At 34.3% G+C, this 15935-nt stretch overlaps 1 protein-coding gene across 3 annotated transcripts in view; it reads left to right on the forward strand.

The window, feature by feature from the left end:
* The window catches only part of gnas (GNAS complex locus), a 47782-nt gene that overhangs the window by 2095 nt on the left and 29752 nt on the right, over positions 1-15935 (forward strand). For 2 of the 3 annotated variants that reach the window (XM_060868485.1, XM_060868486.1), the window contains exon 2: positions 14713-14785. The exons of the other annotated variant lie outside the window; for it this stretch is intronic. In XM_060868485.1, the coding sequence (XP_060724468.1) occupies positions 14713-14785 (73 nt within the window). The remainder of the gene's footprint in view (positions 1-14712; positions 14786-15935) is intronic. 3 annotated transcript variants of the gene reach the window in all.

The following is a 15935-nucleotide window of genomic DNA, read 5'->3' on the forward strand; positions in this document are numbered from 1 at the left end:
TCACCAAACTGTTTCCATGAATTTTAAAAGCTTTGTATGCTGTTAACCTGAACATTACCCTTACCCTACAGCCCCAGACCATTATTCCTCCTTTACTGTTGGTATTAAGAATTACATTAGGTGGGATTCTCCTGGCATCTGCCAAACCCAGATTCATCCATTAGACTTCCAGATAGTAAAACGTGATTCATCACATTTCTACTGCTCCAGAGTCCAGTAGCAGCATGCTTTACACCATTCCAATTGATGCTTGGCTTTGAGATCTTTTGCCGGTATACTTTTGCTCAGCCATGGAAACTCATTTCATGAAGCTCCAGACACACTGTTCCTGAAGTTGTTTTCCGAGTCAATTTGGAACTCTGTACTAAGTGATGCAACATGATGGGAAATATTTATGTGCTTCAACACTCGGCAACCCCGTTCTATGGGTTTGTGTAACAACCATTGCTGTTGTTCCTAGACACTTCCATTTCACAGTAAAACACTTACTTCAGCATGACCCATTCAGCAGTTAGCAACAGATGTTGCTGAAACTCTTCAATAATTAGGAATCGTATCCTCATACAAAAACTATGGCCGTGTGTGTGTGTGTGAGAGAGAGAGAGAGAGAGAGAGAGAGAGAGAGATGCAGAAAAGAAAGTATGGCCGCTTTCAAAAAAAAACATTTTTTTATGTTGAATATTTTGTGTTGTCATCTAAGGTACTTAGTTTGTTTTTAGGAATTGGTAAGGACCACACAATTGTTTTTTAGGGCCTAATAAATAAAAAGATATCATAAGGTGTATTTTTTTTCAAACGAACAATATTTATACAGTCGCATATCCAAAATATTGGAACAATAAGGACAGTTCCATTGTTTTTGCTGTACACTAAATGCAATTGGGTGTGACATTAGATATTTACATCTACATTGCATGTGCTAAACAACTTAGAACTTGAACCCAACCAGAAGTATTATAGTAAGTATGACTGACAGGTGTTTCTTGTAACTCTTAGATTGTTTGTTTTAAACAATTAATATTTCTGAAAGTCTACTCTTATTTTGAGACCTGGGTTTCACCTGTGAAGACTGTATTTGTTGTTAAAAAGGTTGAACCATCATGAAGTCCAGAGAGATGTCTGTTGGAGAAAAGCAAACCATTTTGAAGTTGAGAAAGGGGGGAAATTGAAGACAAGTATTGCAAAAGTACAATTTGCATCATCCTAATGTACCATGTAAAGTTCACAGTTCAATTTAATTCAATTTCAGTTCAATTAAATGTATTTGCATAGTGCATTTAACAATTCACATTGTATCAAAGCAGCTTTACAGAAATATAGACACAGAAAAAAATAATAAAAATAAATAAAAATAAGAATATAAATAAAGGCATACATTTAAAGTTTAAAATGAAAATAAAAGACTATATATCTCTAACATCTATCCCTAATAAACAAGCCAGAGGTGATGGTGGCAAGGAAAAACTCCCTGAGATGATTTGAGGAAGAAACCTTGAGAGGATACTGGCTCAGAATGGAACCCATCCTCATTTGGGTGACACTGGACAGGAAATAATGTAAATGTAAATAATATCCTTTCTACAGCAGTTTATAATAGTGCAAACGAAAGCTCCTGAGGAACTAATTGGTCAGCGCATACTCTGAGTTCACCATGGACCCAACACTAATTCCTTCCTGCCAAAGTCTTCAAATGGTTGCTGATAAAGACCAGACCATATCGCTGTCTGACACAGCAATGGTTTAAAGAAGGCATGACAGTCTCCGGGTGGCTCCATCCACTGCAATCCCATGAGTCACTGTCTGACCATGCAGATCAATCCCGGCAGGGTGACCATTAGGGTGACGAGACTCCATCCAGCGGTAGAATGTGAGGACTGACGAAGTAGGTCTGTAAGAAGAGATGATCAGACTAGGAACTCAGAACTCTGGGAGCTCGGTAGTGGCATGTATAGCTAGAGAGAGAGAGAGAGAGAGAGAGAGAGAGAGGGAGAAGAAAATTGTTTGGTATGATTGTAATCAGGTGATGGACAATGTAAATTATGTGCAAAGGTCAGACAGGGACTCCACAAAGACTAGCTATGACAGAATAACTAAAAGGCTAGAGCCAGAAGGTGACACAGACATGAGGGCTTCCTGGGCCATAAAGTGTCCCACCACTCCATAGCCTGCAAACCTGAGCGATTTGCAAGGGTGGTAATGCGACAGCATTCAGACATTTCAGTTTCAGCCTGAAATTAAACACTCAGTCCCGAACACTAACTGTAAGTCTGTTCCATAACTGCAGGGCTGTGTGAGAAAAGGCTTTGCCCCCCATTGTAGCCTTTTGTACTTGCAATACTACCAAAAACAAAAGATCAGACATGTACTATGGTGCGTGACCACTAAGTGCTTTATAGGTTAGTAATAGTATTTTATAATCAGTGCGGAATTTTAATTGGATTCAATGCCATGTGAATAAGATAGGGGTGATGTGTTCATATGTTCTGGTTCTAGTTAGTATTCTAGCTGCTGCATTCTGTAAAACTGGAGCTTGTTTATGCTCCTACAGGAACATCCAGACAGTAAAGCATTACAATAATCCAACCTAGAGGTAACAAATGCATGAACTAGTGTTTCTGCATCATGCAATGACATCATATTTCTTATCTTGGTGATATTTCTAAGAAGGCTACCCTTGTGATATTATTTATGTGAGCTTCAAATGAGAGACCGGTATCAATAATCACACCAAGGTCTTTTACTGCTGCACATGATGTAATTGAAAGACCATCCAGAGTTACTCTGTAATCAGAAAGCTTACTTCTGGGTGCCTGTAGTCCTAGTAAAAGCACTTCTGTCTTGTCAGAGTTAAGCAGAAGGAAGTTAGTAAGCATCCACTGTCATCTTACACACAATCTTATTAAGCTGGTGACTCACATCTGACTTAGCTGAAACATATAGCTACATAACAGAGTAAGCTAATATCATGTTTAGAAATAATTGCACCAAGAGGTAGCATATATAGGGAGAAAAGCAATGGGCCTAAAACAGAACCTTGCGGAATACCAAACACCGTAGTTTGCTTAAAGTAGTCAACATTTAGATCTAGGAACTGATAGCAATCAGTCAAATAAGGCCTCAGCCAGGAGAGGGCTGTCCCTTTAACACCAACAAGATGTTCTAGCCTATTAAGTAAAATAGCATGGTCATTGGTATAAAAAGCTGCGATAAGATCAAGCAACACCATCAAAGAGACACAACTCTGATCAGAGGCTAGTAAATTCACCATCAGAAGAAGACATTCAGAGCAGAAATATAGAGTACAAACATCAAGATGCAAACTACTTTTCTGCAGTAATATTCAGAAGGCCAAAGTGGAATTTTCTTCTATCAAAGTAATGGTTAAAATGGCCAAAATGCGGGTAAGGAAGGATCTGCACATAATTCCAAACATACAACCTTACTGCTCAAGCAAGTTTCAGGTAGTGATATGACTTGGGCTTGCACGGTTGCTTCTAGAATATGTTTGCTAACATGTATTGATGATTTAACTACTGATGATAGAAACATAATGAACTCGGAAGTCTACAGAAACAATGTCTGTTAATTTACAAAGAAATACATCCCATCAAATTGGAACTTCATTATGTAGCAAGACAATGACACAGAACAGACAACAAACACAACAGAGGATTTCATCAGCAGACAAATAAAAGGTTTTGGAATGGCCAAGTCAATCACTAGATGTTAAATCAATTGACCATTCATTTTCCCTCCTCAGGACAAGAGTAAAGGACCCAAAAACAACTTTAAAGAAGCTGAAATATGAAAGTATTTTTTCAGCCATTTTTCCAAAGGAGTTGCAAATTGTCTTTGCACACAGATCGTGACAGAATTAAAATGAAAATGCTAACTATGTATTAATGTTTGCCTTTTTATTTACAGAAATGTACAATGTCTGTCAAATTTCAAATTGAAAAGGAAAGTCCATTTGCAATTGCATTTTACAAGTCTTATGACCCTATCATATTGATATAGCAATATCTATTAACCAATTTGTTATTTCACTTCTACCATTTCCTTACATGAGTACAATGCAAAAATAAATTAAATTAGTGATTACAAAAAGAACAATTCAAATTAATATCCTTTTTAAATTTCACAAGAAATTATATATTTTTTTATTTGCATAAAATGTTCAGTAAATTCATTCACTTTGTTTAATAATAAATCCAGGTCCAGATTTAAATCCTTCACTAATTTATTCCTTCCAAGATGGCGGCGAATGCAGACACAGTGGCTAGACACTCCCAAACTAGCAATGTTCTTCAAAATATACAATTTGGAGTGAGGCAGTTTTATTGTAAAATAAAAAAGGTTTTATTGAGAAATACTATTATTAAGAGGAAGCAATTAGTTGACCTGTCAAGTAAATCAGAAACAGATGGGATGCTCAGCACAATTCAAGACTTATTGACAGGTTATTGTGCAAGAGATTGGAAATACAAATGCAAAGTGAATTACGATTCCATTTAAATTTTTTGCAGACTTTGTGTGCATCAGAGAAAATAAAATAGCAAATGGGGTAATTTCTGTTGCTATTTCAGTATGACAGGGTCATAACTTGTAAGACTTGGGAAATGTAATTTCCAATGACTTTGCATTCCCATTTAAAATTTGCCAGAAATTCTACGTTGGTGTAAACAAAATCAGTATTATGCAGTTTGCATTTTCCTTTTAATTATGTCACAATTTATGCATCCACAAACAAAACAAAACAAAAAAAAAACAATAGCAATACAGTTTGTAATTCCTTTTGAAAATTGTTCTGAAAATACTTTCATACTGCGGCACAAAAGTAGAAAAGCATAGGAAAAGGAGAGTATAAAAGTACAGTGATTTCATTGGATCATTGGCTTGATGTAATTTTTGGAAGCATGGGATATCAAATGTGTTATTTAAGTGTTATTTAAATTAATGTTCTAGAAAAATATCTGTTGCTATATGTTTATCTGTTGCCTATCTATACCTAGAGTGGGCTGTCACAGACTATCAGAAAATTAAATCATCTAGTCGTCCATATTTTGATCTCAAATGCAAAAGTATTTTTCAATCCTATATTGAAAAAAAACAACAGAATTGGCCATTTCAATACTTTGGGTCCTGGCATTCATGTGGATGCTATTATATAGATTATGTGAGTAAATGCCTGTAAAGTACCACAATGGCACAGTGGATTTACATTTAGTGATGACAAAAAAAACTCTATAAGGCCAAACTCATAGAGAGCTGAAAACAATAATGAAATATGTCACCAAATCATGCAATAAGCTAATGGGAAAGGGGAAGCATTATCTTATTTTTTTATTTATTAGCACCTAAATAACAATTGTGTGGCCATCACCAACTTCTATAAACATAGAATAACATAGATATTTAGTGACTTTTTCCCCACAAATGTACACCTCATTCAGAAACAAGGAGTAAAAAAATAGTGCAGCCTTCCAACAATCATTGAGAGTAATTAGCAACTCAGTGTTACTAATGAAATGCACAAGATTAGTTAATCATCAAGAAGTTTGATTATTGCTAAAAAAAAAAAAAAAGCTTAACTTTTGGTACGGTGGTGTTCAATTAAAACGAAAATGCTAATTGTGTATTACTGTTGGCCTTTTCATTTACAGAAATGTACAATGTACAGTGCTTTTCCACTTCCTCTGACTTGTATACAAAACCTGGCAACATTCAAACAGAATCATAAATCCTTTTGCATTAGCGTTCCTGATACCTTGCACGGAAACTTGTCAGTCAGAGTTGTGGGAGTGAGTGTTTGCAAGTGATGTCGAAGTTGATTGCAATTTAGAGCACCTTTCAGGTGAGGACCAATACAAAAAATGTGCTGAACAGATGATTGTGCTGATGAGCATACTGTATACTGTCCATATTTTTTATCTGAACGAGAAATAGTCTTGATGTATATTTTCTTTCTTTTGTGTGGAAGTAATAAGGCCAAATAAAGTATTTTCTTAACAAAAAGATGTCCGAATCTAGCCAATTCTTGACACCATTTCCTTGCATGAGTACAGTGCAAAAATAAATTAAATTAGTGATTACAAAAAGAACAATCTATCAACTTATTATCCTTTTTGAATTTCACAAGAAATTATATTTTTGTATCTGTGTAAATTGTTCGGTAAATTCATTACATTTTTCAATAATAGATCCAGGTCTAGATGGAATTCCAATTTAAATCCTTCACTAGTTTTTTCCTTCCAAGGTGGTGGTGAATGCAGACACAGTAGCTAGGCACTCCCAGACAAGCAATGAGGAAGTATTATTGTGAAATAAAAAAAAAATGTATTGACATTAATTACTATTATTAAAGGGAAACAAATTAGTTCAAATAAGCTATCAAGCTACAAGAAGTTTGATTATTGCTATAAAAGCTTAACATTTGGTACAGTGGTGTTCTGGAACACCTTGTATGTTATATGATACCAAGTTGAAAGAACATTGGCCATGACCCCAGAGAAGCAAATGTTGCTGCACACGAATACAAGAAGTTTTATGAGGTTATCTCATCTCCAGATAATTTGAAATTCACCATTCAAGAATGATTGTTTGCAAATAGAGAGCATTCCAGACGATTGCTGATCTTCCCAGTAGTGGGTGTCCCAGCTAATTCAGACCAAGGTCAATGCTTGGAGATATAAAGAAAATCCCAAGAGCTACATCATGTGACCTACATGCCTCTGTAAGCATTTTAAATATTTATGTTCATGACAGTACAATCAGTAAAGGGCTAAACAAGTATGGTTTTCAGGAAAACCTGGCTAGGAAAAAGTCTCTTTATTCCAAAAAGATTATGGAGCACAACTTTTTGGTTTACAAAAATGTATTGTAACAAATAACAGATGTTCCAGACCAATATTATTCTTTTTAGCAACATGAAAAAAACCAAAGATAAAGTTGTTGGAATGGCCAAGTCCAAACCTCAACTACAATGAGAAGCTGTATAGGCACAGGTATTTGCATACCCGAGGTTATTTGTTTGTTATAATATAGAAGCTAGTGAATACATAACTATTGTTTAAGCAATTATATATACCATGGAGGTGTACTTCAATGATTTTCCTTCCCCATGACTGTAAATCTTCTAGTAGCTCAGCCATTAAAGCTATTTATCTACTATAAGCAAAGACTGTTCCTCCTTTTGTACAGCATTATATTTGTGTTAATTCATAGATTTCTTTGGATTTAATTATTGTTACGACTGAGTTACACATTGTAAAAGTTAACAACATTGTTGAAATGTCTGCAATGGTTTTGAATTAGTGGAAACATGGATACTACCAAGAACAATCAAATTAGATAAAATACATACTGGCGGTAGGCATTTTTACAAATTTGGAAATAGATCAAGGGGTACCTAAATAACTAAAACTGCTGCAGAATGAAGACATGTTGAGATGTACCCTAGGTGCTTTTTGTAATTACAATATCTTATGAGTAATGTTTTGTAGTGTGTATACTGTAGCAAGATATAATAATGTATATAAACACTTTAGTGCCCAAGCTGTCAAAATGACAAAAGTGCACTAGTTTGAACTAAATAATTGAAATATCACTGTACTACATCTGGTAGTTAAGCTTAAACTTGTTAGCTTCTAGACTGCTTAATGAGTTCATAGAATGGTATATAAACCAATCTGTGTCTGATTAATTAAACTTTCCTATGAAAAATCCTCTTGCCTGCTAATCCTTTATTTGCATTACGTATACATAAGGCACATACATGTTTATTCATGTACACTGACAAAAAATGCCCTTGCCTAATATATAATATTGAAATACCTGCAAGAGTTAAACATTTAACCTTAATGATAGGAGAAAAGGTCTCTCCTCCAGCAGGTCCTCGACATGCAATATTGACAATTTAAAAAACTAGCACAGAAAAGTTTGTGTTAAATCTCAGCATTTCAAATTAATCTATGTGAAAGTTATTAGAGTTGAAAATGGATATATTTCAATTATTCAATATAGATATTTGCATGATATATTTACTAAACCAGTGAAACATAGCCTAAATACATGTGAGAGTAAAACCAATATTTAGAAATGGAATGAGAATAAAAACTGTCACTTAAGTGATGTTAAGTCACACATCTCTGTTTCAAATATAGAACCAAGATGTACCATGTCCGATCTTTTTCCACCTTTAACGTATTATAACAACCGACATAGCAAAAGTAAAGTGAAAAATATAGAAACACATTGACAGTTTCCTTGTTTCATAAGTGTGTATACCATTGGTTAAAAAGTTCCACATGTTTCTTGATAGGATTTAGTTCTGGTCCCTGACGGAGTCTTGATCATCTTCTGAAGACATTAATTTGTTAATTAACTAATTAATTAATTAATTAATTAATTTCTGAAGACATTAATCCCTTAGTAGTGATGCAATACATGTAAGTATAAGTAAGTGGTGATGCATTGGAGTGAAATCTGTACACTACAAAACAATAATACAAAAATACTGAGGTAGATCACAGATATCCTTCAGATGATGAACTGTTTTGTTTTGTTCCAGATATATTGTGTAGTTACTACCAGAAAGGACTACCTTTGTTTTATCAGACCATAATACATTTTGTCATGTTTTGACATAATTTAGGAAAACCTGGATGTTTTCTGTATGTTTGTTTGCTTGTTTGTTTTTCCTGAAAAAGGACTTCAGTCTAGCCACCATAACCCTTATACCAAGCATGTGAAGATTGGGATATTTTTGGGTGTGTATGTATGACACTTAGTTTAAGTAAATTAAATGATATTTACAAAACATCAGTATAGATTGCAATGCAGCATAATATTTTTCAATAAGTGATGAGCCTTTATTCATTACAGTTTAGTTCAATTGAATTTTTCTTTATATGGCACTTGGCCTTATAATGGTCATTATCACAAAGCAACTTTACAGATATAGATATAGATTTAACTGGATCCCTAATAAACAAGTCAGCTAAGACAACGACAAGGAAGAATTCACTGAGATGACCTGTGGAAGAAAACTTGAGAGGAACTAGACTCAAATGGGAAACCATTAATTTTTTAAGATTGTATACTATAGTGTCCAGCAGTGCTGTAATGGAAAGATCTTCATCAGGGTCATTGTTGATTACAGTATTATTTTAGATTTAATTTAAAAATATTCAGATGAAGTTATCCACTATATAATGAGCAAAATTAGTGTCCTTAAAATTGATAGACATAGCATGTCCATATTGTTTATAAACATATTTTGGATATTTATTGAGCTTTACATCATTCTGAGTAAATCCTAATTCAGTCCCAAATCCTTTTACTAGTTTGCAAAAGTAGGGTTTCTTTTATTTTCTTGAGACATGGGCTACAATGTGATTGAAAGCCCATGTGGGCCCATCTCATTTGCCTTTGTACTACTTGTTGACCAAGTTTAATGGCTGTAGGACTATATGCTTGGGCCCTGATAATTAGGGAAAAAATCCTAACAATTCCAGTTGTGATACAAGCAGTTTGCACTTATGCCTTTATTTATCTAGTGAACAGGAGTTCTACAGAAATTCCTTGTTGATGAGAGACAGTTAAAAGCTTATAGTAAAATCATGCTTCCACAAACACCTTCATGGATGATTTTTTTTTGCGCCTTTTCCTTGGACACAGGACCTGGAATATTTGTAGTTAATGAGACAACAATGAAGTCTACTTAAGTTGGACTAAACTTGGGTTATGCAACAGGACAGTGATCTCAATCATACCAGCAAATTAGCAAATCTGAGTGGCTAAATAAAAAAATCAAGGTGTTGGAAATTAGTGTAATTGGTGTAGTTGGTGTGTATAATTGAATGCCCTAAAATTTCAAAGAACTTAAGCAATATTGTTAACAAGAGTGTGCCAAAAGTTCTCAAAAATTATTAAGTTATTGTTGCTACAGTTTCTACATGTTACTAAAGTGTAAGGAAAAAAGTATATAAAAAAGAATAAGCCAGGCATGAAAACTAGGATAAGCTGTAGACTTCTATTCATTTAGAACGACCCCCTTGGCTGTAACTATAGCAAACATTAAACAGGAGTTTGGCATGTGAGAAAGATAGAGTGAAGCAAACAAGATGCACAGATTCAATATTAGGAAAAATTTAACAAAGGATATCCTTCCAGAGACTAGATGTCCAAAACCTGTGACACATGGTACTCAGAACCAAAAGCATCCCCTTCTTTTCCCCCACTACTGAAGAATTGTTATTTTTTGTTAAAAAAAAAGTGATTAACAAAAAAGACAAGAATTTTGTGTAGCATCTCTTTAGAATAATGCCCAAATTATTGCTCATGTCCTTGTTAAACCTTTTAACCTTGTTAAAAACCCATGGTCTCAATTCAGGAGTGAAATATTTCACCATACAAATATTCTGGGTGTTTTGATAATTTGAAAAATAGTATTTTACTGAAAATATTGTACTAATTGTGAAAAGAATTTGCATTTCATATGAAACTATACAGTACATCAATATAAACACAGAGCATTTTATTAGGAAAATACGTATACCTAAGCATTCATGCTATTATCTAGTCTGCCAATTGTGTGGCAAGATTTCAGAGCATAAAATCATGCAGATTTGGAATGAAAGCTTTGGATAATGTTCACATCAACCAAAAATGTGATCTTGTTCAATTTGAATATGGCTTGAATGTTTGGCTGATTTGAGTATTTCAGTAACTGATCTGCTGCGATTTTTAATGCAGTTTCTTAGAATGAGAGGTTACTTATAATGGTGCAGTGAATAAAAAAGTCCAGTGAATGACAGTTTTGCAGATAGAAATGGATTGTTGATGAGAGAGTTCCACAGAGATTGGCCAGACTGTTTCAAGCTGACAGAAAGGCTACAGTAACTCAGATAACTATTCTGTACTATTGCAGTGAACAGAAAAGCACCTCAGAATGCACAAGAAGACTGGAAAAGCATGGCCTGGTCTGATGAATTTTGATTTCTGAGGCAGAAAGATGGAAGGGTCATAATTTGGTGCTAAAAGCATGGTTTCAACATTCCTTGTGTCAACAGTGAGGCTGTTGGTGGTAGTGCAATGTGTGGGGAATGTTTTCTTAGCACACTTTGAGCCAGTTAACACCAATCAGACATCTCTTGAATACTGTAGCATAGTCTTGTTGCTGACCATGTGCATCCCTTCATAGCCACAGATTACCAATCTTATAATGGCTACATCCAGCATGATAATGCACCATATCACGAAGCAAAAGTCGTGTGAAACTGGATTTATGAATGACAATGGGTTCAGTGTTGTTCAGTGGCTTTTCCTGTAATCGGATCTGAATCCATCCATTCGGATGTGGTAGAATGGGAGATTCGAAGAATGAAAATGCACCTGAAATATCTGCTGGAATTGCAGGATGCAATCAGGACAACATGGACTAAAATCTCAAATCAAATGTTTTATGAATAAATGAGGCTGTTTTGAAAGCAAAGATATAGTGTTCCTAATAAAGTGTAGTGTTCCTAATAAAGTGTTCCATGAGTAAGTTTTTGTATTATTCATTTTGTATGTTTGCTTATTTTTACAAATAGTGCCATTCAATTTTATATTGACAGTATAATTTTAATGTGCTATTTGAAGTCAGTTTGTGGTAAGAAAAAGCTGTGTACAAAAATTACATTCTCCCTCATCAGAATCATCTTTACAAATCTGTTGAGGCATGGTAACAGAAGGATTTTTTCAGTATTTTTCCCAATCATATCTTTTTTCCTCTTCAGTACCCAATGTGCTACTTAAATATAAGTTTTTGTAGTATGTAGTTTACATGGTCCAAGCAGTTACAACAGCAATTTACTCAATTGACCGAACTTGCCAACAGGCAAAAACAAAAACAAAAATGTCCTGTTAGTTTTAAGCAGTATTGGTCTATTTCTGTTCACAGCCATGAATAATATTTTGAATGATTTTATTGTTTCATTCAGTAACTAATCGGAAGATCTTTAACTAGTTTAACCGTGTTATGAAACATGATGTGGCATGTTGGGGCAGTGCATTTAGGAGAACATTTCAAATAATAGTATGACCTCTCTAAAGTGTGAAAAATCACCTCAGTGTGGACAGTGTAAGAAACAGAGGAAGCATGTTGTAACTGCTTGAGTAAGGCCCATTTACCAATTAAGTATATCTATCAAATTAAGTGGTTTGGCTTGTATTGATCTGTCCAAGGCTTATCTCATGTTACACCACATGTCCACAAGTTTTTAGACACCTGGCTATTACACCCATATGCGCGCCTTCCTCAAATTATTGCCACAAAGTTGGAAGCAATGTATAGGATTTCTTTGTAGGCTATAGCTTTACAATTTCCCTTTACTGGCACTGGCAAGTGACCTAGGCCAAACATGTTGCGACATGACAGTTTCCCTCTGCGAAATGAAAAGTACATTATGACAAGTTTGCCAAGGTTGGTGAGGAAGGACAAGTGCGGCCTGCATAGAGCTATGATCTCAATCCTACTGAACACTTTTGGGATAAATTGGAACTCCAGCTGTGCCCAGAGTTCTTCGCCCAATGTCAGTGTCCGACCTCACTAATTCCCTTGTGGCTAAATGTACAAATCCTCATAGCCAATCATAGCCACTGTCCAAAATCTAGTAAAAATACAATTTTGTTTTGTTATGACAGAAAAATGGGGATAAAATCTGGAATGGGATGTTAAAACACACAATCAGGTGTGATGGTGTCCACAAACTGTTTTAGATAAAAATTTGTACTGTGTATAAATTATTTGTTTAAATTTAAAATTGGCTCAGATGATTAAATAGTATACAAAACAAAAGTTTTATCTTTTCAAAATATAATTTTTTCATGAATTATATGTATTATGCATTGTTATAGCAAGAAGTAGTGAAGCTATTTGAATTAATTCTCTTGTAAGTCGTAAGTAAACTATGTGAAAATAGTCAATTCACTGAATCCAGCCACTGAAAAATTCAACCTCAAAGTTCCGGGGTTGATTTCACAGTCAAAAATAATTTGCCTTGCACACACATAGCACATGGCAGGAAAAATAACTTTTAACATTGTAGTGTTAGTGAATGCTTTCATTTTATTAAATCAAAGAATCAGAATAACATTTTTTTTAATATCCATTTTGGTATGCCTTTTATATAGATGTATATGAAGTGGCCCCTGTACTAATTGGCTGCCCTGTTTTTAAAACAACAAAAAACAAAACTATTCAAGTAAAAAAAATGTAGAGTGAATTGCGCTTTAGACTGAATAGTGTTGATCTGTAAATGTGAATCACAACATTGAAGAATTAACGTCAGTTATATATATGGGCTGAATGGTTTGGGGTAAATGGAACTATAACAATGTTTATATACAGTATTACATTAACCTCCTGTGAAATGCAAGAAAAATAAGGGTTTTCCATGATGTGGGTACTAGAATCTTCTATTCATATTCAAGAGAGATAAGCAGCACTGTGGGTTAATAGCAGCACTGTGAAGCATTGTATTTTCTAGCCCATAAATCTGATGCCTAAAGAACAAATTTCTTTTTCTTTTAATTCCTTGGCTAATTTTAAACCAATATCCAATTTGGACAATTTAGCTTCAAATACATATTTTGAGCCAATTTGCATAATTTGTGGAACCTACTTTTGTGAATTAGTCTTAGGATTTTTGTATTTTAGGATTTTGTTTTGTCAGCTGAGTCAGCAGCATTTGATGAACAATACTTGTCAAAATATGTTTAGAAAAATATGGCTAACACCTAACAATCAAATCTGAAGGGGCAAAGCCTAATTAATTAAAATAGTTGCAACTTATGCTTATTTGCATAGATTCACATGAAACAAGGTTCTGAATACGTATGCAGATTTTGTGGCGTGGTCATTAAATATGGGACAGAGTTAGGTTTTCTGGATTGATCTGCACTGACTGAAACTAAAATCTACTTAGAAATCTGTAAGGAGATATGACTAAAAACATGGTCGGCGTTGAGCAGTTAGATTTCAGCACCCATTTGATAGGATTTCTAATGAGTAGTCATCACAAAACATGAACTTAGGTCTCACTAAAGGCCTGCTAGCAACTTTCACTCAAATGAAACACTGGAATTAATATTCATGATTTTCCATTATATATCACTATATTAGACTCACCAATCTCTCTACCAACCACAAGGCTGATGTTGCCAATCCCTCCCTTGGCTTTTATTAAAGTAACTGGGTTATTTTAACTGTACTGGATGACTGTCATTATTCCCAATTGATACTCCTTCAAATGGTGTTCTGTAGAGCCAAATCATACCAGCAATATGCATGCTACAGTCACTAGATTTTTCTTTACTTAGTTTTATGTTGTTCACATATAAAGGCTTAACAATCCAAAACCTTGAACCACTGTGTATGTTTATGCTTGACTGGTTTAGCATACTGGTAGCATACCTTGTTAGTGAGATGTCAATAGAGCCTGCCAATTAGAATGTCGGGACCATAACCCAGACAGCTCTCAGATCAATGACTTAATTAGGGCAGTGTTTTAGGATTTAGATTAGGATTAGGAGATTTTTTAATATAGTACACATATTTGGTACCATACCATTGAGTGCATTTTTAGACTGGTTTTAACTGTAAATTGTATTATTATTTTTTTCAGTGACCTGTTCTTCATAAATGCTTTGAATCTCCTTTTTCTTTAGGAGCTGGAGAATCGGGCAAAAGCACTATAGTAAAACAGATGCGAATTTTACATGTCAATGGCTTCAATGCTGAGTAAGTGCCATTTCCATGTCTACTTTATGCATGATCTATGATATAACAAAAATGGCAAACAATAGACTTTCATTGTATTATAAACTTCAGTGCATTTCCTTTTACCATCTGTAATTTATGCTGTTAGTTATTACTTTTTTATTTTTTGTAAAGAAGCTTGAGGGTAGTGATGGACAGATCCTGACCCTGAATATTGTTATTTTGCTGATATTGGTGTCAAATAATGGTGCTACAGTGGTGTGAAAAATTGTTTGCCCCTTCTTGATTTTTTATTTTTTTGCATGTTTGTCACACTTTAATGTTTCAGATCATCAATTTTAAATATTAGTCAAAGATAACACAAGTAAACACAACATACAGTTTTTAAATTAAGGTTTTTATTATTAAGGGAAAACAAAATCCAAACCTACATGTTGTGTTTACTTGTGTTATCTTTGACTAACATTTAAATTTGTTTGATGATCTGCAACATTAAAGTGTGACAAACGTGCAAATAAAAAAATAAAATCAGCACCAACACTTTTCACACTACTGTATATATCGTGGCTATATCGACATATATATTGAATATGACATATTTTCTGATATTATACAGCAACATATACCTATTGTACAAAGTACACATGAAAATAAGAAACAAAGTGTTTTAAAGTATGCTGTCATTGTGTCTTTGGTGTTTCAGGTAACTTAAAAACAGAATCTTGGAGAGGGCAGATAGCTAGTGTTTATTTAGGGCATACGTACTATTTGAAACACGATTGAAAATGTATTTATATTTTTCAAATCTTTTGTCCTTAAATAATTGGTATGACGGTGGTAGTGTTACTGTTCTTAATGTGTTCCTTATGGCTTTATATTACCATATTATATTTTTATTTATATTAAATTTATATTAATTTATATTACATTTTCAAATGTATTTTTTTTGGTTTTCTCAGAACACTTAGAGAAACTCTCAAGCTCTGAACAAAATACATATATAAAAAGTTGTCTTGCTGATGATGGCAGACCTGTATGTAGCATTCTGACTCTTTAAATGTAGCCACACTGGGTGGCTCCCCATCTCTCTCCCCATCTCTCTCTCTCTCTCTCTCTCTCTCTCTCTCTCTCACTCACCCACTCACTCACTCACCCACTCACTCACTCACTC

The sequence above is a fragment of the Tachysurus vachellii genome, chromosome 4 (assembly GCF_030014155.1).
Source record: "Tachysurus vachellii isolate PV-2020 chromosome 4, HZAU_Pvac_v1, whole genome shotgun sequence".
In the NCBI taxonomy this organism is placed as follows: Eukaryota; Metazoa; Chordata; class Actinopteri; order Siluriformes; family Bagridae; genus Tachysurus; species Tachysurus vachellii.